Genomic DNA, 21,402 nt, shown 5'->3' with positions numbered 1-21,402 from the left:
GCATCTAGCCTGTCCAATCCCTTAAGAATTTTCTATGTTTCTATAAGATTCCTCCTCATCCTTCTAAATTCCAGTGACCTCTCTGATTGATGGACAACTTTAATTGTCCTGCCTCTCCTCTCTCCCAGCTTTTGTATCCCCCCTCCCCACCTACAATCTGGAGAAGGGTCCTGTCACAAAAAGGTCACCTATCCATGTTCTCCAGAGATACTGCCTGAGCCGCTGAGTTACTCCAGCACTCTGTATCCTTTTGTGGTAACCTTGCGAGGTTAGTTCAAGTGAATTAGACAATAGACAATAGGTGCAGGAGTAGGCCAATTGCAGAAGATTTGTGCTGGCCCATGAAACATCAGAATGATGGGGATCAATGCACCACGCTGGAGTTGTGTTGGACCTGCATGCTGCTTGCTTATTGGGGCGGCATGGCACGGTGGCAGTGAAATGCTTTGTTTTGCGTACAACCGGGTAAGATCATACAGCAGACCTCACCGCGGCAGTACACGAGTGTCGCCACGCTTTGGTGCCGACCAAGTTACAAAAGCTTTGTCATCCCAATGTAATGTTGCTTGTCCATTCTCTCCACAGAGCCTGTCTGACCCATTGAGTTACTCAAGTACTTATTGAGTTTTGCATTGCAATTCCACTCTCCAGATAGTTGCCCTAATCAGTTAGAGGCAGTTATACCATGGTAACAGGCTCTTCGGCCCAACTTATCCACGCTGACCAAGATGCCCCATCTACACTGAAGATAAACACAAAAAGCTGGAATAACTCAGGCAGCATCTCTGGAGAAAGGGAATGGGTGCCTTTTCCAGTCGAGACTCTTCTTCAGACTCTGAGTGTGAAAAAGGGTCTTGACCAAAAACGTTACCCATTCCCTTTCTCCAGAGATGCTGCCTGTCCCGCTGAGTTATTCCAATTTACTGTGTCTATCTTCAGTTTAAACCAGCATCTGCAGTTCCTTCCTACGCACTGTCCCATCTACACTCATCCCACCTGCCCACGTGTGGCCCATATCCCTCGAAACCTGTCCTATTCATGTACCTGTCCAAATGTCTACAAACGTTGGTAGAGTATTTGCCTCTTCTACCTCCTCTGGCAGCTCGTTCCATATAACCACCACCCTCCATGTAAAAAGGTTGCCCTCAGGTTCCTATTCAATCTTTCCCCTCTCACCTTAAACCTATGTCCTCTGTTCTTAATTCCCCTACTCTGGGTAAAAGACTGTCAATATACCCTATCCATTCTCCACATGATTTTGTACACCTCTCTAAGATCACCCCTCATCCTCCTGTGCTACAAGGAATAAAGTTTAGTTCAGTTTAGTTTAGTTTAGAGATACAGTGTGGAAATAGGCCCTTTGGTCCACCGGGTCCATGCCGACCAGCGATCCCCGCATATTAATACAATCCTACACCCACTAGGGACAATTTTTACATAAGCCAATTAACCTACAAACCTGCACGTCTTTGGAGTGTGGGAGGAAACCAAAGATCTTGGAGAAAACCCACGCAGGTCACGGGAGATGGTACAAACTCGGTACAGACAGCGCCTGAAGTCGGGATCGAACCCAGGACTCCAGCACTCCATTCGCTGTAAGGCAGCAGCTCTACCGCTGCGCCACCTTGACGCCTAGCCTGTCCAACCTCTCCCTGTAACTCAAGCTCTCAAAACCTGGCAACATCCTATTAAATCTTCTCGGCTCGCTTTCCAGCTTAACAACATCTTTCCTATAGCCAGGAGACCAAAACTGAACACAATACTCCAAGAGTTGTCTCACCAATGTTGTGTAGTGTTGATGAATCATATTTTGCTGTAGTGTGGAATGCAAGGGTACTGGCATTCCTCGCTGTTACTCTGTGAAATGGATAGATTGCACAGACCTGCAGCCTGAGACACTGAATCACCCCTCCTCCAGGGACAGCACTCTTGTGCACTCTTTTCGGTTGAGTTTAGTTTAGGGATACAGCGCAGAAACAGGCCCGTCGGCCCAACGAGTCCACGTCGCCCAGCGATCCCCGCACATTAACACCACTCTACACACACTGGGGTCAATTTACATTTATATCAAGCCAATTAACCTACAAACCTGTACGTCTTTGTAGTGTGGGAGGAAACCGTAGATCTCGGAGAAAACCCACGCAGGTCATGGGGTGAACGTACAAACTCCGTACAGACAGCACCCGTAGTCAGGATTGAACCCGGGTCTCTGGCGCTGTAAGCACTGTAAGGCAGCAGCTCTACCGCTGTGCCACCGTGTGTTCTTGAATGAAATCAATGGGAATCAGTTCAATTAACAAGTATTTCAGATGTTTTAATACTAATCTGGTAAGATATTTTGGTTTATTGTAGAGAGTCTGAGGTTTTAATGGCTTACTGATTAAAAACCTATCAGACCCCAATAAAACAAATGTTAGTATTGTGAATTTTAATTCCCTCAGATACAATCTTTATTTTGTGCTTTGCAAGTTATAAATACTAGTTGTAGATCACGCTTTTCCCTTCCTGGTTTACTGTCCATGTGAAATTTTTAACTTAATTAAAATTGCTGCATTAATTGATTTAGCTGGTGGTATATTTTTTTAATGAGTATGTTTGGAGTACCAGGGAAGTTTTTTTTTTTACTGAAGAAGAGACTTCAAGTTATGAGCAAAGCTGGCAGGAAAGTGACTGAAGTGTATAGTTTAAAGGCTTCAAGTGGTTATTAAATGGGGTCGCTTAAAGAATGGACTGAGGGCTTTGTTAAAATTGTCTGTCAGTGAGAGTGGATTGGTTGAAAACTGTTTGAAATTGCTCTCAGGACCAGAAATCTCCAATCCTGTTATTTCTGGGCTTCTTAATCTGTCTACTCACTGTGTCTTTATGAAGGCAGGGTGGTGGATAAGCAAAAGCAATTAAGAGAGTGACCCTCTGTCTCCTTGCGAAAGTGGTTTAAAATTCAACAAGCAACACCAGGCTGTGCCTACACACAGAGGTCAATAGACAATAGGTGCAGGAGGAGGCCATTCGGCCCTTCGAGCCAGCACCGCCATTCAATATGATCATGGTTGATCACCCAAAATCAGTACCCACTTCCTGCTTTCTCCCCATATTCCTTGATTCCATTAGCCTTAAGAGCTATATCTAACTCTCCCTTGAATACATCCGGTGAGTTGGCCTCCACTGCCCTCTGTGGCAGAGAATTCCACAGATTCACAACTCTCTGGGTGAAGACATTTTTCCTCATCTCAGTCCTAAATGGCCTACCTCTTATTCTTAAACTGTGACCCCTAGTTCTGGACTCCCCCAATATCGGGAACAGTTTTCCTGCATCTAGCCTGTCCAATCCCTTAAGAATTTTCTATGTTTCTCTTAGATTCCCCCTCATCCTTCTAAATTCCAGTGGCCTCTCCGACTGATGGACAACTTTAATTGTCCTGCCTCTCCTCAGGTCTCCCAGCTTTTATATCGCCCCTCCCCACTTACAATTAGTCTGGAGAAGGCTCACGACATGAAACGTCACCTATCCATGTTCTCCAGACATACTGAGTTACTCCAGCACTCTGTATCCTTTTGCAGAACATTTGTGCTGCCCCATGAAACATAAGAATGAGAGGGATCACTGGGGTTGTGTTGCACCTGCATGCTGCATGCTTATGTGGTGCAGCGGTAGAGTTGCTGCCTTACAGCGACAGAGACCCAGGTTCGATCCTGACTATGGGTGCTGTCTGTACGGAGTTTGTACGTTCTCCCTGTGACCACGTGGGTTTTCCCTGGGTGCCCTAGTTTCCTCCCACACTACAAAGATGTACAGGTTTGTAGGTTAATTAGCTTCAGCCCTTCAGCCCACAAAAATTGTAAATTGTCCCTGTTGTGGAGGATAGTGCTAGTGTACTGGGATGATCGCTGGTCAGTGCGGACTCGGTGGGTCAAAGGCCTTGTTTCTACAGTGTATCTCTAAAATCTAAAGTTTAACTGCATAACAAATCCCATACCATAAAATCATTGCTCATACTCTATCTGCAACTGACTGTTAATAATTCCACTGTCAGGCACAGCCCATCAGACGAGTGTCCCATGTCTCCTCAGGCTGAGAATTATTTCATTTGCCTGTGTTACGACATCTCCCTTTCAGTTCAGAGTTGGCCCTGATCATCTTTGATTCTGCCTCTGCTCCTTGGGTCGACAGGTTTCAGGCACAGATGTACAAACGACAGCAGTGGTACACACAACAATCTGTTTACATGCAATGCTCATCGACAGACCATTGACAACAGATCAATAGACTATTGTCAATGAAGGATCTGAGCACTCTAGGCAGAATTTCCTGACAACGTTTACTGCCTTCAACAATATGACCCTTAGAAACATAGAAACTTAGAAAATAGGTGCAGGAGTAGGCCAGGAGTAAGCCATTGACCTCTTTGAGCCAGCACCACCATTCATTGTGATCATGGTTGATCATCCACAATCAGTAACCCGTGCCTGCCTTCTCCCCATACCCCTTGATTCCGCTAGCCCCTAGAGCTCTATCTAATTCTCTTTTAAATTCATCCAGTGAATTGGCCCCAACTGCCCTCTGTGGCAGAGAATTCCACAAATTCACAACTCTGGCTGAAAAAGTTTTTTCTCATCTCAATTTTAAATGGCCTCCCCTTTATTCTTACACTGTGGCCCCTGGTTCTGGACTCCCCCAACATTGGGAACATTTTTTCCTGCATCTAGCTTGTCCAGTCCTTTTATAATTTTATATGTCTCTATAAGGCAGGAGCGACCATCAATAACTCTAATGATAATAATGATCCTACAGAAAAATACATCCTTCAAAAATAGCAACAAACGTTATTCTCGTTTCCACGCTGTTTCTCTAAAGTGGTGGATCACACATTGAAACAAGGCATAACAGAGGGTGGGGTATCAGGACTCGGAGAACTAATGATGTCTTTGCTGCACGACATTTATTTGTAACCCTTACAAAGATGTTGTCTTGCGCAACATTGCCGTCACTGCTTTCTGACACCAAATAATCTCGCAGTGCAGAGAACAAAGATACATACATGAAACGGTTGAGAGAAGATTTACGAGGATGTTGCCAGGACTAGAGGGTCTGAGCTACAGGGAGAGATTGAGTAGGCTGGGTCTCTATTCCTTGGAGCGTAGGAGGATGAGGGGGGATCTTACAGAGGTGTATAAAATCATGAGAGGAGTAGATCGGGTAGATGCACAGAATCTCTTGCCCAGAGTAGGGAATCGCGGACCAGAGGACATAGGTTCAAGGTGAAGGGGAAAAGATTTAATAGGAATCTGAGGGTTAACTGAGGGGTGTATGGAACAAGCTGCCAGATGAGGTAGTTGAAGCTGGGACTATCCCAAAGTTTAAGAAACAGTTAGCCAGGTACATGGATAGGACAGGTTTGGAGGCATATGGACCAAGCGCAGGCAGGTGGGACTAGTGTAGCTGGACATGTTGGCCGGTGTGGGCAAGTTGGGCCAAAGGGCCTGTTCCCACACTGTATCACTCTATGATTCTTGACTCTCTGACTATCAAACAGGACAAGCAATCTGAGCTGTGGAGCGACTGTTATCTGAATCATTGGGTAATTGCTATGTCTCGCTCTCAAGACATGATCTGAAAAGCTAAACTGGCACTGCAGTGTGGTAGCAAGGGAATGATGTACAGTATTATCAAAATTGCAGCGATTCAGATAACATCTTAACCAAAGGCACCCACCCTCCCTCCTTGCCTCTCAGAATCAATGACCCTATTTCAAGAACGATCAGGCAGGTTCTACCAGATGATTTGGTCAACATCCACCCTCCCTGAACATGAATAAATCTGATTATCTGAACATTATTCAGTCTGGGGAAAATTGCTACAAATTGGCCACTGCTCGCTGGTGCAGCACGGTGGCACACCGGTCGAGTTTCTGCCTCACCGCACCAGAGCCCCAGGTCCCAGATTCGAGCCTGACTATGGGTGTTTGACTGTATGGAGTTTGTATGTTCTCCCCGTGACCTGCGGGGTTTTCTCCGAGATCTTCGGTTTCCTCCCACAGTCCTGGCTTGGCATAAATATACAATTGTCCCTAGTGTGTGTAGGAGAGTGTTAATGTGCAGGGATCGCTGGTTGGCATGGACTGGCTGGGCTGAAAGTCCTGATTCTGTACTGTATCTCCAATCTAAACAAAACTAAACATTCCTGCATTCTCATAGCTGATAGGCGTCAAGTGCCTTGTTGAATCTTTGGGATGCCCTGCCCTAGAGGGGTGTGTGGTCACCAACAAGCCTATCCATCTCTTACCTGGTGGATACCAATGGAGTGAACGTGAGTGACATTCCAATCCACATCAGGGAGGGGAGAGCCCGACCCGTTACAAGTCACCACCGCATCCTCTCCGGCCTTCACCGATAAGTTACTGTGACTCACGCTGATTTCTGGCAACTCTACACGTGAGAGAGAGTAAACAAAAATCAGTCACATCCAGCATTGGGCATTGCTTGTAAATTCAATGGACTTGACACCTGGTGCATTGCAGGAAGAGGAGAGAAAAAAAAAAGAGTTCCATTTACTGGTAGTAAGAACTTCCCAAAGAGTTTCTCAAGAAGTTTATCAAGGGATTGAGATAGCAGGCTACATGAACAATGGCTCAGACAGTGGGATGCAATGGTGAGGTTGAGTTGGGAAGGTGGTGTTAATTATGAAGGTGGGAGGAGAGGGTGTATGAAAGAGGAGAATGAGATCCTGACGGAGGGATTTCCTCGGCAGCTGAAGATGTGACTGCCATGACTGCAGCAATGGATTTCAGAGACTCCAAGGAGAACAAGACTGAAATTGAAGGGTTAAAGAGTTAGAATATACAACATATCAAAGCTCCTTGAGGTTAGTCTCTTGAGCATAGTCAAAGGTAACCCTTCCCCACTGACAGCCGCAACTTCACCTAGGAATGCCCAGGAGTGAAGAAGACTGCCCAGAGTTGTGAACACTGCCCAGTCCATCACAGGCTCTGACCTCCCCACCATCGAAGGGATTTACTGGAGTCACTGTCTCAAAAAGGCAGCCAGCATCATCAGAGACCCACACCACCCTGGCCACACACTCATTGCACCCCTGCCATCGGGACGAAGGTACAGGAGCCTGAAAACTGTAACGTCCAGGTTCAGGAACAGCTTCCTCCCTACAGTCATCAGGCTATTAAACACTACAACCTCAAATAAGCTCTGAACTACATAGGCTATTTTCTCTCTAGTTTATTATCCTGTTTCCAGAGTACTATGTTCACATATTCTGTTGTGCTGCTGCAAGTAAGAATTTGATTGATCTATCTGGGACATTTGACAATAAAACACTCTTGACTCTTGACCCCTGCTCTGTCATGCTGCCAGGTTCTGGAATTTTCTCCCCACACCTCTCTGGATCTGGATCTTTCTCTCCACTCCTTTAAGACTCAGTATTTCAGTCATACCTCCAAACAACAGTTTAAATGCATCATTTTTGTCGCAGTGCTCCTGTGACCATGGAAAGATTCTCCGTTACAAGTGCTGCAACAACACGCATTGATCAGGTGAGATGTTGGGGGTTGCAGTGACGGGCCCTTCTTGAATACTTAGCACTAACCAACATCACGATGAACCTGTTGACTTGCAAACATTAGACAGAAATAGATAAAAGTGCCTGCAGATAAAAAGCAGCAGAAGAATTGAGATGAGTTGCACAAATCAGTTATGCAGATATTGTTAACTCCTTTTAATTCAAAGGTGCTCAATTTGAATTATTCATCAATTCAAATTGAAAACCACAAAGAACAAAAATGGTTCTTTAAAAGTTCTTAATTTACATTTGGGGTTGATTTAAATTTTGCTGGTGTGACAAATGATTTTGGATAAATTGGAGTTGGGCTAATTATCATCAGGGATCTGTTATATTCAACTCCTTGGTCTTCTGAGTTCTATGACCTTCTCAGAGAGCTAAATGCATTATAGAAAAGCCGAAACGGACTCGACACTGCCCTGCACTGTGATGTACCAGGCCAGTGATCCAACACTGGGCCAGGACAGACTGCTCACTGGAGCAGGACAGAGAGGCAGTCAGAAGATCGGGAGCCCAGAGGGTTCGATGATCTTTGTGGTGGGACTGTTAAACTGCCTTGTGACTAAAATGGGTTTGTGATGCTTCTTGTAACCACTGATTATGGGCAATAATGGGACAATCAGTGGTACGCCATAGGTTGAAGGGAGATAGAAATATAGAAGTATTGCGTACAGAAGTTGGGAGGTCATGCTGCAGTTGTATAAGACGTTGGTGAGGCCGCATTTAGAGTATGGGCACCATGTTATAGGAAAGATGTTGTCAAGCTGGAAAGGGTACAGAGAAGATTTACAAGGATGTTTCCAGGACTCGAGGGCCTAAGCTTACAGGGAGAGGTTGAGTAGGCTGGGACTCTATTCCATGGAGCGCAGGAGGATGAGGGGTGACCTTATTGAGGTGTGTAAAATCATGAGAGGAATAGATCGGGTAGATGCACAGAGTGTCTTGCCCAGAGTAGGTGAATCGAGGACCAGAGGACAAAGGTTTAAGGTGAAGGGAAAAAGATTTAATAGGAATCTGAGGGGTAACTTTTTTACACAAAGGGTGGTGGGTGTATGGAACAAGCTGCCAGAGGAGATAGTTGAGGCAGGGACTATCCCAATGTTTAAGGAACAGTTAGACAGGTACATGGATAGGACAGGTTTGGAGGGAAATGGACCAAAAGCAGGCAGGTGGGATTAATGTAGCCGGGACACGTTGGCTGGTGTGAGCAAGTTGGTCTGTATCACTCTATGACTCTATGACCATATAAAATGATGAGAAGCATAGATAGAGCAGACAGTCAGAACCTTTTACCCAGGAAGGAAATGTCAAACACTCGGGGGGCAGAGCTTTAATGCAAGAGGAGCAAACGTTAAAAGAGATGATTAGTGTTTTACACAGAGGATGGTGGATGCCTAGCGGTGGTAGAGGCACTTCAGGTAATGGTGTTTATGCTTTTAAATAGGCACATGGAAATGCAGGGATTGGAGGGATATGGATCATGTGCAGGCAGACGAAAGTAGATTATCATGGCATCATGTTTGATACAGAGATTGTGAGCCCAAAGACCTGTTCATGTGCCGTGCAGTTCTTTGTTCTGAAAACAGATTAGTTGGTCATTTTCACACTGGTGTTTGCACACTAGCCAGGTCTCACAATCACGTGCCTACACTTGTACACTGGACCGGATTAAAACTGATCAGCGACACTGTACAAGAGCAAGAGTCACTGTACAAAGGCATGTCATAAGGTCATTAGTGATAGGAGTAGAATTAGGCTATTTGCCCCATCAAGTCTACTTCGCCATTCAATCATGGCTGATATATCTCTGCCTCCTAACCCCCTTCTCCCCATAACCTCTGACACTTGCACTAATCAAGAATCTATTTATCTCTGCCTTAAATATATCCAATGACCTGGCCTCCACAGCCCTCTGTGGCAAAGAATTCCACAGGTTCACCACCCTCTGACGATAGTCTTTCCTAACCTGGTTAAAATGTCACCATTTTGTGTTGGTGGTGCAGCCACAGGAGTGGTACAGCCCAGCCCATGCCTGAGCTCCCAAGGCTAAAATTAAGAGAATGGGGACCCATTTGGGCTCTGCCTCATTCTCAGTCCATCAGTGATCAATATAGAAACATTTCAAATAGTTTGGATTATACCGTCCAGAATCTAATTGAATTCTTTCATGTGTGGGCAAAGAGTTCCTGTGTTGTACTGTTCTGTGTTTGAATGACTGAATGAAAGAGACAGCATTGAAACAGGCCCTTCCACTCACCAAATCCACGCCGACCATTCGTACTAGTTCTATGTTATCCCACTTTCTCATCCAGTCCTTACACACTAGGGGCAATTTATAGATGACAAATAACTTGCAAACCCTCATGTCTTGGGGATGTAGGAGGAAACCGGAGCACCCGGAGGAAGCCCACGCGGTCACAGGGAGAACATGTAAACTCCACACAGACAGCATCTGAGGTCAGCTCCTGGCACTGTGAGGCAGAAGCTCTACCAGCTGTATCGCTGTGCCCCGTCTACTAGCCAAACGAAAAGCAGACCTTTGTGTTAATGGTAATGAAAGAAGAAGGGAGGCACTGTGGCGCAGCGGTTTAGTTGCTGCCTTACAGCGCCAGCGACCGGGGTTCAATCCTGACTACGAGTGCTATCTGTAGGCAGTTTATACGTTTTCCCGTGACCACGTGGGGTTTCTCTGAGATCTCCAGTTTCCTACCACAAACCACAGGTTTGTAGCTTAATTGGCTTGGTATAAGTGTAAAATTGTCCCTAGTGTGTGTAGGGCAGTGTTAGTGTGCGGGGATCGCTGGTTGGTGTGGACTTGGTAGGCTGAAGGGCCTGTTTCCGCGCTGTATCTCTAAACTAAACTGGACTAAAACGCTAGTCAGCGGCCGTAGTTAACCAGCTGACGTCTGGAATCATCGTTGTTGAATCAAAGTAACATCTGAGCTGAAGCCGACGCCTAAGTGTTGCTGGGAATGAGTCTGGTTTCTGCGCTCAGGAATACGCACCGCACTGCGTGACGTTCATGTGGGAGAGGAGGATGTTGGCCGTCTCTGTCCGACAGTAGAGCTGCTGCCGCCCCAACTGTGCTGCACCCGCATCCTGCCACAGCTGGATCCAGCGGATGTCACAGCTGCAGTTGAACAGGTTCCTCACCAAAATCCTGCAGGAGAAGCAAGCGTTGGTCAGAGATTGATCACATGGCCATACCAGTTCCATTACGTTCACTCTACCCCAGTCTGCCTTGCACCTGGAAGGAGGATCAGAGGAAAGAATAACATTCTTTCACATTGTGGCTGTGGAGGCCAAGTCAGTGGATAATTTTAAGGCAGAGATTGAGATATTCTTGATTAGTACGGGCGTCAGGGGTTATGGGGGGTAATGCAGAAGAATGGGGTTAAGAGGGAAAGATAGATCAGCCGTGATTAAATGGTGGAGTAAACTTAATGGATTGAATGGCCTAATTCTGCTCCTATCACTTATGAACTTACATTTTTGTGACATAGAAAGAGGCTGTCACATAGAGTCACCAGCAATTAGACTCAATAAGATAATGAGATGGAACACTAGCTCCAATTGCTGCCTGGATTAGGAAGCATCAGCTACAGGGAGAGAGACACACAAAGCTGGAGTAACTCAGCGGGTCAGGCAGCATCTCTGGAGAGAAGGAATGGGTGACGTTTTGGGTCGAGACCCTTCCTCAGACTGATGTCAGGGGAGGGAGCGGGACAGAGATAGAATGTAGTCGGAGACAGTAAGACTGGTGGGAGAACTGGGAAGGGAGAGGGGATGGAAAGCAATGGCTATCTTAGGTTAGAGAAGCCGATGTTCATACCGCTGGGGTGTAAGCTGCCCAAGCGAAATATGAGGTGCTGTTCCTCCAATTTGCGCTGGACAGTGGAGGAGGATAGGATAGACAGGGAGAGATTGGACAGAATTGCAGTGTTTCCTCTCGAACCCTGGAGGTTGAAGGAAGACCTGCTAGACGTATATAAAATCATGAGAGGCACAGATAGAGTGGACATTCAGAGCCTTTTCTCCTGCATGGAAATATCAAAGACTGGAGGGCATAACTCTAAGGTGAAAGGGGCAGTTTTTTCAGACAGATGATGGTGAGTGCCAGGAACAGGCTGCCAGGGATGGTGGTGGAGGCAGATACTATATTGGTGTTTAAGAGGCCTTTAGATACACACATGCATGTGCAGAACATGGATGGACATTGATCATGTGCAGGCAATGGAGACTAGTTTATCTTGGTATCATTTTCAACAGACAGTGTGGGCTGAAGGGCCTGTTCCTTGCTCTACTGTTCTATGTTCATGTTCATAAGTGATAGGAGCAGAATTAGGCCATTTGGCCCATCGTCTACTTCGCTATTCAATCATAGCTGATCTATCTCTTTCTCCTAACCCCGTTCTCCTGCCTTCTCCCCATAATCCTTACACCCTAACTAATCAGGAATCTATCTATCTCTGACATTGACGGTCTCCACAGCCTGCCGTGGCAGTGAATTCCACAGATTCACCACCCTCTAACTAAAGAAATTCCTCCTCATCTCCTTCCTAACGGACCGTCCTTAAATTCTAAGGCTGTACCCTCTGGTCCTGGACTCTCCCACCCGCGGAAACATCCTCTCCACATCCAAGCCTTTCACTATTCGTGGTTGTTCTAATTGTTCTAAATGTTCTAATTGCAAAGAACACACCAGTTGGGACGGTGACAAGGCATGTTGTTTTCTCAACATTCCCCTCTACCCACATGTTTCCCAGACACATGTACCTCTCACAGGCCTAGCGACTTCCCCCCGGTTCCCCCGTTTCCCACCCACACATTACAGAAGCTAATAAATCAACCAACACATTTGTGGGATGTGAGAGGAAACTGGAGCACCTGGAGAAGCCCATGTGGTCCCAAGTGGAACATGCCAACTCCACACAGATGGTGATTGAAGCCAGAATTGAACCTGATTTGCTGGATCTGTGCGAGCCATCTGTTCTGTTCTGTTTAGTTTAGCTTAGTTTAGTTTAGTTTAGTTTAGTTTAGTTTAGAGATACACTGCAGAAACAGGCCCTTCAGCCCGCCGACCAGCGATCCCCGCACATTAACACAAGCCGACACACACTATGGACAATTTACACTTATACCAAGTATACAAACCCAAGCCAATCAACCTACAAACCTGCACGTGTTTGGAGTGTGGGAAGAAACTCGGAGAAAACCCACGCGGTCACGGGGAGAACGTACAAACTCCACACAGAAGCACCCGTAGTCAAGGCCGAGCCCGGGTCTCTGACATTGTAAGCGCTGTAAGGCAGTAACTCTACCACTGCGCCATCTGTTATGCCACTGAGCTGCTCATATAATGGCGCATTTAGCCCAGTGACATCTCAACGCCAGCTTCAGATACAAGTAACGCACCAGAGGGAGCTCAAAAAGGTAAAGAGTGCGATTCTCCACTGCAATCACTGGAGTGCGACACAACTGACCCTCATGTAGGTCAGAAGAAGTAAACCTTCATCACAAGAAACGCCCTGGGTCATTAACGCACCCTCCACAACCTTTACTAGTGCCAATATCAGAAGCAGAGCCTCATGCCTCTGTAATCCCCTTTGCTATACTGTAATATCGACACTTCCGATTTTCCCTTCTGTCCACCCCCAACTGTGGACCTGTGGCGATTTGAGGAGACCATTTCACTGAGGAACATCTGAGCAGTGGGCATTGCAATGCAACAAGAGCCAAGAGAGAGGTTGTGAGGTCAGGACAGAGATGAAGGGCGGCACAGCCTGGTTCAAGCCTCAGAATGCCAGAGGTGCGGGCTCAATCCGATCTCGAGCTGTCTATGTGGAGTTTGAATGTACTCCTTGTGACCCAAGAGCTTCCTCCTGCTACTTACATTCCTCCCACCAAAGACCTGCTGTTTGCAAAGTTAATTGGTTGCTGTAAATTGCACCTTGCAATTGAGTGGTGGGATTTGTGGAGAGTCAATGAAAGTGAGGAGAGAATAAAACTGGGATTATTGTAGGATTAGTGTAGAGGGGTGGTTGATGGTCAGTGATATGGGGTGGTTGATGTCTGTACTATCTGCCTGTCTCCATGATGACCACTGTCCACGTTGGGAACACTGCAGGTGCTGTTTATTGCAAATATAGACACAAAGTGCTGGAGCAACTCAGCGGGTCTGGCAGCATCTCTGGAGGAAAAGAATGGGTCATGATTTGAATCAGGACCGTCACCTATTCTATTTCCTTGCAGAGATGCTGCCTGACCGGCTGAGTTACTCCAGCACTTTGTTTCTATATTTGGCAGTAACCAGCACCTGCAGGTTTTTGTTTCTCCATTCTGTTTACCACAGTTTGACGTAACTTCCAACTGTTTCACGGGGTTGAAACACCAGCTTTGTGAAATGTTTCAGCATTCAAGAATATTAAAAGGAGTGAGATAAACAGATCAACATCACTGGATTGTAATATTAAAGAAACCAGGAATTGGTGTTGGTGTTAGGAAGAGAATATCAGAACATCAGGCTGAATATTAAAGAACATTCAATTAGGAAGGAGATGAGGAGGAATTTCTTTGGTCAGAGGGTGGTGAATCTGTGGAAATCATTGCCACAGATGGCTGTGGAGGTCAAGTCAGTGGGTATTTTTAAGGCAGAGATAGATAGATTCATGATTAGTACGGGTGTCAGGGGTTATGGGGAGAATGGGGTTGGGAGGGAGAGATAGATCAGCCTTGATTGAATGGCGTAGACCTGATGGGCCAAATGGCCCAGTTCTGCTCCTATCACTTATGAACTTATGAAGAATTAGTCACACATACACACACACACACACACACATACACTTACACATACACACACATATACACTTACACATACTCACACAAACACGCACATACACACATACATTTACACATACACACACACACACACACATGCACACACACACACTTACACATACACACACAAACACACACACACATACATACTCACACGCACACACACACACATACACAAACATACTGTACACATACACACACATACACACACAAAACAAACACACACATACACACACACACAAACTTACACATACACACACACACACACACACACACATGCTACTTACAGCTGAGAGAGTCGAAGAGTCCTGAAGGGCTGCCAAGACAAGCTTGTGAGACGATTGCCCGAGAGATTGCTGTAAATTGAAGAAGAAAGGAAAAGCATTGTTAATGACTTTCAGTCGACTGTCTTTGATGGACTAATATGAGAAACTAATATATTTTCAGAGGACAGACACAAAATGCTGGAGTAACTCAGCGAGACGGCAGCATCTCTGGAAAGAAGGAATGGGTGACGTTTCGGGTCGAAACCCATCTTCACATTGCCAGTTTTTGTGCCTATCTTTGGTTTAAACCAGCATCTGCAGTTCCTTCCTACATATCAGAGGCGTCAGCTGAATATGCAGGCAGTCATTACATTAACACTGACAATCGTTCGCACAGCTGAGAAGGTTGTTGGCTGCAACCTTCCCCCCATCAACGAACTGTACACTGCAAGGGCCAGGAAGCGAGCGGGCAAGATCATCTCTGACCCCTCTCACCCTGGCCACAAACTCTTTGAAGCACTTCCCTCTGGAAGGCGACTCCGGACTGTCAAAGCAGCCACAGCCAGACTGTTTTCCACGAGTGGTAGCTCTACTCAATAACCAGTCTGTAGTCTCTTTTTGCTCTGGTATTTCATTTAATTTATAGATTCACAAGGATTCACATGTTTCAATCATAACGTCTTATTCTTAATTGTCTACTGAATGTCGTGTGTTACTTGCGAGCAAAGCACCAAGGCTTTGTTCCTTGTATGTATACAAACTTGGCTAATAACATTTATTCAATTCAATTCAATTCAAAATTAACAATCAGAAGAACCTCGCTTTGTTCAACTCGTTCATTGAAGTTAGATTAGAATACCTTTGTACTCTTTATTAACAGAGTGAGAAAAGGATCTGAATGATCACCCAGACCCCATCCCCAGAAGATGCCTGGATATGTCCAGAGCTGTGAGACCTTTGTTTAATTTTCTTTTATTATTTGTGGGTGAACAGGTATTGCAAGCAATGGGGATGGCTGGCAAAGGCATCTCCTGGTGAAAATATTCCAAAAAAATAACCTGATACCAAAGGACCAGCCTGTGAATAGAATTATCAACATTAACTTTAGACTTTAGAGACACAGCATTGAAACAGGCCCTTCGGCCCACCAAGTCCATGCCGACCAGCGATCACCCCATCCACTAGCACTATCCTGCACACTGGGGACAATTTACAATTTACAGAAGCCACTCAACCTACAAATCTGCACGTCTTTGGAGTGTAGTAAGAAACCAGATCAGCTGGAGAAAACCCACGCAGGTCACAGGGAGGACATACAAACTCTGCACAGACAGCACCCATGGTCAGGATCGAACATGGGTCTGTGGCGCTGTAAGGCAGCAACTCTACCACAGTGCCCTAAGGCAGTACCTTTTCTAACTATGTGTAGGAGGTTTACACTGAAGATAGACACAAAACGCTGGAGTAACTCAACGGGTCAGGCAACATCTCTGGAGAAAAGGAATAGGTGACGTTTCAGGTCGAGACCCTTCTTCAGACTCACCTGATGACTGATGAAGTCTAATGAAGGGTCTCGACCCGAAACGTCACCCATTCCTTTTCTCCAGAGATGCTGCCTGACCCGCTGAGTTACTCCAGCATTTTATGTCTATCTTTTTCTAACGGCTTTTTTGGTGAAGTGCAGACAGACAGACAACATCTCTGCTAGCGGCATAGTTGATAGAAGGGAAGAGTGTGCAGAGGGAGGCTGGGCCACCTGTGGCCAGGGTTTACAGTGGTGGGCAGCTGGATGTCCCGGCACAGTAGGATTGCCAACTTCCACATTCCCAAATACGGGACAAGGTGACGTCACCGCCCCGCACCCCACGTGACCTCACCCAGCCAGCGTCCACGTGCTCCCGCTCCACCAATGGCAGCTGCCTGGTCAGTGACGTCACCCTTTGTCCCTTATTTAGGAGTGAGGAAGTTGGCAAACCTACTAATACAAGACAAGGCGGTCCCGTACGGGACAAACCCAATTTAGCCCAAAATTCGAGATGTCCCAGCTAATACGGGACAGTTGGCAACCCTATGGCACAGGCAGGCAGCAGTTGCCCAGGCCACTGGAATGACTTCAGATCTGAAGCCTGACTCCTCGAGTCACAGTGTGTGAGGGGACCTGGAGCTACTAGGCCCCAATCCATCCACACAGCTTTTGTGATGGTTCTGGTCGAGACCTTCCTTTAGACTGAGACTCTCAACTGCAGATGCTGGTTCACACCGAAGATAGACACAAAAAGCTGGAGTGACAGGCAGTATCTCTGGAGAGAAGAATGGGTGACATTTCGGGTCGAGACCCTTCTTCTAAAGGGCCTGTCCCGCAGTTACTCCAGCTTTTTGTGTCTATCTTCGGTGTAAATCAGCATCTGCAGTTCCTTCCTACGCACAGCTTTAGTTCTCCACAAAGCGGGGACGATAACTAATATGCACAGCTCAAGCAACATTCGAGGAGAAGACGTTTTAAGTGGTTTTGCAATCGCTCAGCTTAAGTTGAAGAGGCCCTTGTCTGATCTTTCACCTTTCTCTGTAGACAAGTCCAAGTATCGTTCAGACCAGACAGGACTCTGTCCTGCTCTGTTTACACAGTCTTCACTGCTCTTTCATTGCTTTGAGAGAGATCTGTCATGATGATAAAGTGACAAACCCTGGATCAGAAGCGAATGAAGCAGCAAAATAAGTTCAAGTGGGAACACTTCAAGGAACAGCAGGTGACTCTTCGGAAGCCAATGGTTTCTACTTTTCATTTATGTACATGTGTCCAATTGTTTCTACTGTTGCTGATAAATAACACATACGGGTTATTGATGCCAGTATTGAGCTCCCTCACACACAAACACATCGGATTGCAGAGGACACTTCAATTCAACGTGAATTAAAAACCTCTTTGCTTTACCGAAGCTTTCTTTCAACATTGGACAGTGGTCAGAACATACACCGATGAGCCAAAACATTATGACCACTGACAGGTGAAGTGAATAACATTGATTATCTTGTTACAATGGCACCTGTCAAGGTGTGGGATATATTAGGCAGCAAGTGAACAGTCAGGTCTTGAAATTGACGTGTTGGATGCAGGAGTAAAGGCCTGAGCGACTTTGACAAGGGCCAAATTGTTATGGCCAGATGACTGGGTCAGAGCATCTCTGAAACGGCAAGGCTTGTGGGGTGCTCCTGGTCAGCAGTGGTGAGCACCTACCGACAGTGGTCCGAGGAGGGACAAACCACAAACCGGCGACAGGCAGTGTTGTCGGACGCCCAAGGCTCATCGATGCGTGAGGGCAACGAAGGCTATCCCGTCTGGTCCAAACCGACAGAAGGTCGACTGTGGCACAAGTCACAGAAAATTGTAATGGTGGTCACGGGAGGAATGTGTCACAATACACAGTGCATCGCACCCTGCTGCGTATGGGGCTGCACACGGAGGACCAACAGCATATTAGGCAGGTGGTCATAATGTTTTGGCTGATCAGGTCATAATGTTTTGGCTGATTGGTGTATGTTCACAAAGCAATCCGTCCATTGACCCCACCTTGAGAAACTGCCCCTACTAGTCACCCAGGGACTAGCTGGGTGATTGATTGAATTGATTGATTGATAGATACAGTAATGAAACAGACGTTTGACCAATGTGTTCACATTAGTTCTATGTTTCAAAAAGGGTCTCGACTCCGAAACATCACCTACTCTCCAGAGATGCTGCCTGATCCGCTGAGTTACTGCAGCATTTTGTGTCTATCTTTAGTTCGATATTATCCCACTTTCTCATCCACTCTATATACTGCGGGCAATTTTCAGAGGCCAATGAACCTACAAACCGGCACGACTTTGTGCTGTTGGCCTGAGGAAGCGAGGGGTTCCTGTCCTATCCTCATCAACACAGCTGATGTCAACAGATTCAAGTTCTTGCACATCCATATCTCCAGCCTTCTAACCAGGTCCCCTCACACAGATGCAGTGATCACGAATGTGCATCAGCATTCTTACAGCGTATCTACAACATATTTAGATGACTGAGGAGATTCGGCATCTCGATGAGGATTCTCTCGAACTTCAACGATGTGCCATAGAAGGTATACTGATGAGATGTATCTCAGCCTGGTCTGCCAACTGCCTGCTCTTGTCCACCTGTCCCTGCAGAGAGTGTGAACACTGCCCGGTCCTTCACAGGCTCCTCACTTCATCCCATCCAGTCTGCCTTCATGGTGCATTGCATCAAGTAGACTGGAAGTGTCATCAAAGCTGCCTGCCACCCTGGCCTTCCCTTTCTCTCTTCTACCTCCTGGGAGAATATACAGGAGCTTAACACTTTGTATCTCCATAGTTACCAAAACTTCTTCCCCACTCCGTCCTGACTTCTGTCAGAGTCACAGAGTGATACAGCGTGGAAACAGGCCTTTCGGCCCAACTTGCCCACTTGTCCCAGCTACACTAGTCCCACCTGCCTGCGTTTGGCTCCTATCCCTCCAAACCTGTCCCATCCCTCTACCTGTCTAACTCTCCTTCTGCACCAACCACCTTTCACATTCCATTCTTGCAGGTGCGACCACATATTCCTACTCTTACCTTATTCAGTTATTGCTCTTTAATATTTCTTTGCAGAGGGATTTTGTGCTGTAATCGTGTGCCATGATGCCCTTTTGCACGTTGTTTTATTTACCATTACTGTGTGCACACTGTTTACTCAGTGAGCTTCATGTGATGAGCTTTATTATATCCCAGTGTTCGTGTCACTAAACCAACCTAATCTAGTTGCCATTGCGCCAGTTTCTCTATGCACCTTGTTTTGGTAGAGTCCATTCCTAAAGTCAGCTCTGTTCAGAACCTTTTTACCTTGGGTGGAAATGTCAAAGACTACAGGGCACAGCTTTAAAGTGAGAGAGGTGGAGTTTAACGGAGATGTGCGGGCATGGTTTAAACACAGAGGGTGGTGGATGCCAGGAACGTGCTGCCAGGGGTGGTGGTGGAGGCAGATAAAATCATTTAACAGGCTTTAGACAGGAATCTGGATGTTCAGGAAAGTGGAGGATATGGATTATTTGTGGGTAGATGAGATTAGTTTAACATGGCATCATGTTGAGCACAAATATTGTGGTCCCAAGGGCCTGTTGTGATGCTGTACTGTTCCATGTTCCATGTTCTGTGTACTCCACTGCTCCTGAATACTGAGTACCAACCCTTACTGAGTACCCTCCCTGAACCTTAAGCTTTTAAGTTAGGCTAAAATACAATATTTTATCTGAAGCAAATAATCTATTTCTCTTCAGATGTTTCCTTAAGACCTAGCATATATCCTGAATGTCAGACATAAGGATGCAGCAATATTTACCCATGGCATAGCTTAGAGAGATTGCCCAAAGTAACCACCCAGTGCACACTTCAGGAATTCTATGTTTCTTTCCTTCCTTATCTCAATCGGCAAGTTATTAAAATCACAGCTTCTGTTATCCCACCTCATCGCACTGATCATGCTACACAATCCCTTTTCCAAATGTCCATTCATAGTTTCAGGCTATGCTACTAGCTTTAGGAGTGAGTATTTGTGGTGAGTATTTGTGCAGTGGGGCTTGGTGTAGCAAGGGGTGGGGGATGGGTACAGCAGACCATCAGTCATCGACCTGATGGGGCAGGGAGTGAGGAGATCAGGGCTCCACCAAGGACCTTCTGGGATGCCTAGAACCAGGTGGCCACCAAGCAGTGGATGCCTGAACGTTAGAAGATGACATTTGCCTTAATAGTCATAGAACCTAGAACAGCACAGCACACGAACAAGCCCTTTGGCCCACAATGTCTGTGCCAAACATGATGCCAAGACCAACTCTCATCTACCTGTGCACAATGCCCATATCCGTCCATTCCCTGCATATACATGTGCCGACCCATAAGTCTTTTAAACGCCACTAACGTATCTGCTTCAAACACCACCTCCGGCACACACCACCCTCTGTGTAAAAAACTTGCCCTGGAGGTCTCCTTTAAACTTTGCCCATCTCACCTTAAAGGTGTGTGACCTCAGTTCAACATAATGGGAAACCATGGCTCAGTCCCTGCTCCATGCTGGTTTTTGAGGGGCTCCACTGTAGTTTTGTTTAAGTACACCGGATGTGAGGATCACAGAATACTGCTTCTCGTTTCCCTGTGCAATGCTTCACTAACGCTGCCATTGTGCATTTCAGAGTACGGTTCAGTTAGGAGATGTCACATCTTCTTGCAGTTCCCATGATGCAGCACGGCAGCATCTTCCCTACAGGGAGCTTGTGAAAGGATACGTCACGTGTTAATAGCACTCTTACACGAGGTATTTACTATTGAACCAGTGGATTCTGGAGTGATGGAAAGGAGTGGGAGAGAGATCCCAGGAGACAAGGATAGTGAAGACCTGTGTATACTGGATGTGACCCACCTCCGAACTGACCCGAAACATCACCTAACCATGTCCTCCAGAGATGCTGCTTGACTTGCTGAGTTACTCCAACACTTTGTTCAGTGTTTTTTGTGTAGAGATACAGCGTGGAAACAAGCCCTTTGGCCCACCGAGTCTGCGCCGACCAGTGATTCCCGCACACTAACACTTACCGACACACACGCAGGACAATTAACAAATTTACCAAGCCAATTACACAACAAACCTAACGTCTTTGGTGTGGGAGGAAACTGGAGCACCCGGGCAAAACCCACGCAGGTCATGGGGAGAAG

The 21,402-nt window shown here is 46.3% G+C and overlaps 1 protein-coding gene across 1 annotated transcript in view; it reads right to left on the bottom strand.

Moving 5' to 3' along the window:
- The window catches only part of LOC144609086 (NT-3 growth factor receptor-like), a 682,437-nt gene that overhangs the window by 463,824 nt on the left and 197,211 nt on the right, over positions 1-21,402 (bottom strand). Inside the window, exons 3-5 of the mRNA XM_078427465.1 lie at positions 14,692-14,760; positions 10,573-10,727; positions 6,281-6,423 (exon numbers count right to left, since the gene is read on the bottom strand). Coding sequence (XP_078283591.1) covers positions 6,281-6,423; positions 10,573-10,727; positions 14,692-14,760 — 367 coding nt within the window. The remainder of the gene's footprint in view (positions 1-6,280; positions 6,424-10,572; positions 10,728-14,691; positions 14,761-21,402) is intronic.

The sequence above is a fragment of the Rhinoraja longicauda genome, chromosome 33, assembly GCF_053455715.1.
Source record: "Rhinoraja longicauda isolate Sanriku21f chromosome 33, sRhiLon1.1, whole genome shotgun sequence".
Lineage (NCBI taxonomy): Eukaryota > Metazoa > Chordata > Chondrichthyes > Rajiformes > Arhynchobatidae > Rhinoraja > Rhinoraja longicauda.
This window is presented reverse-complemented; position numbering and strand designations above follow the sequence as displayed.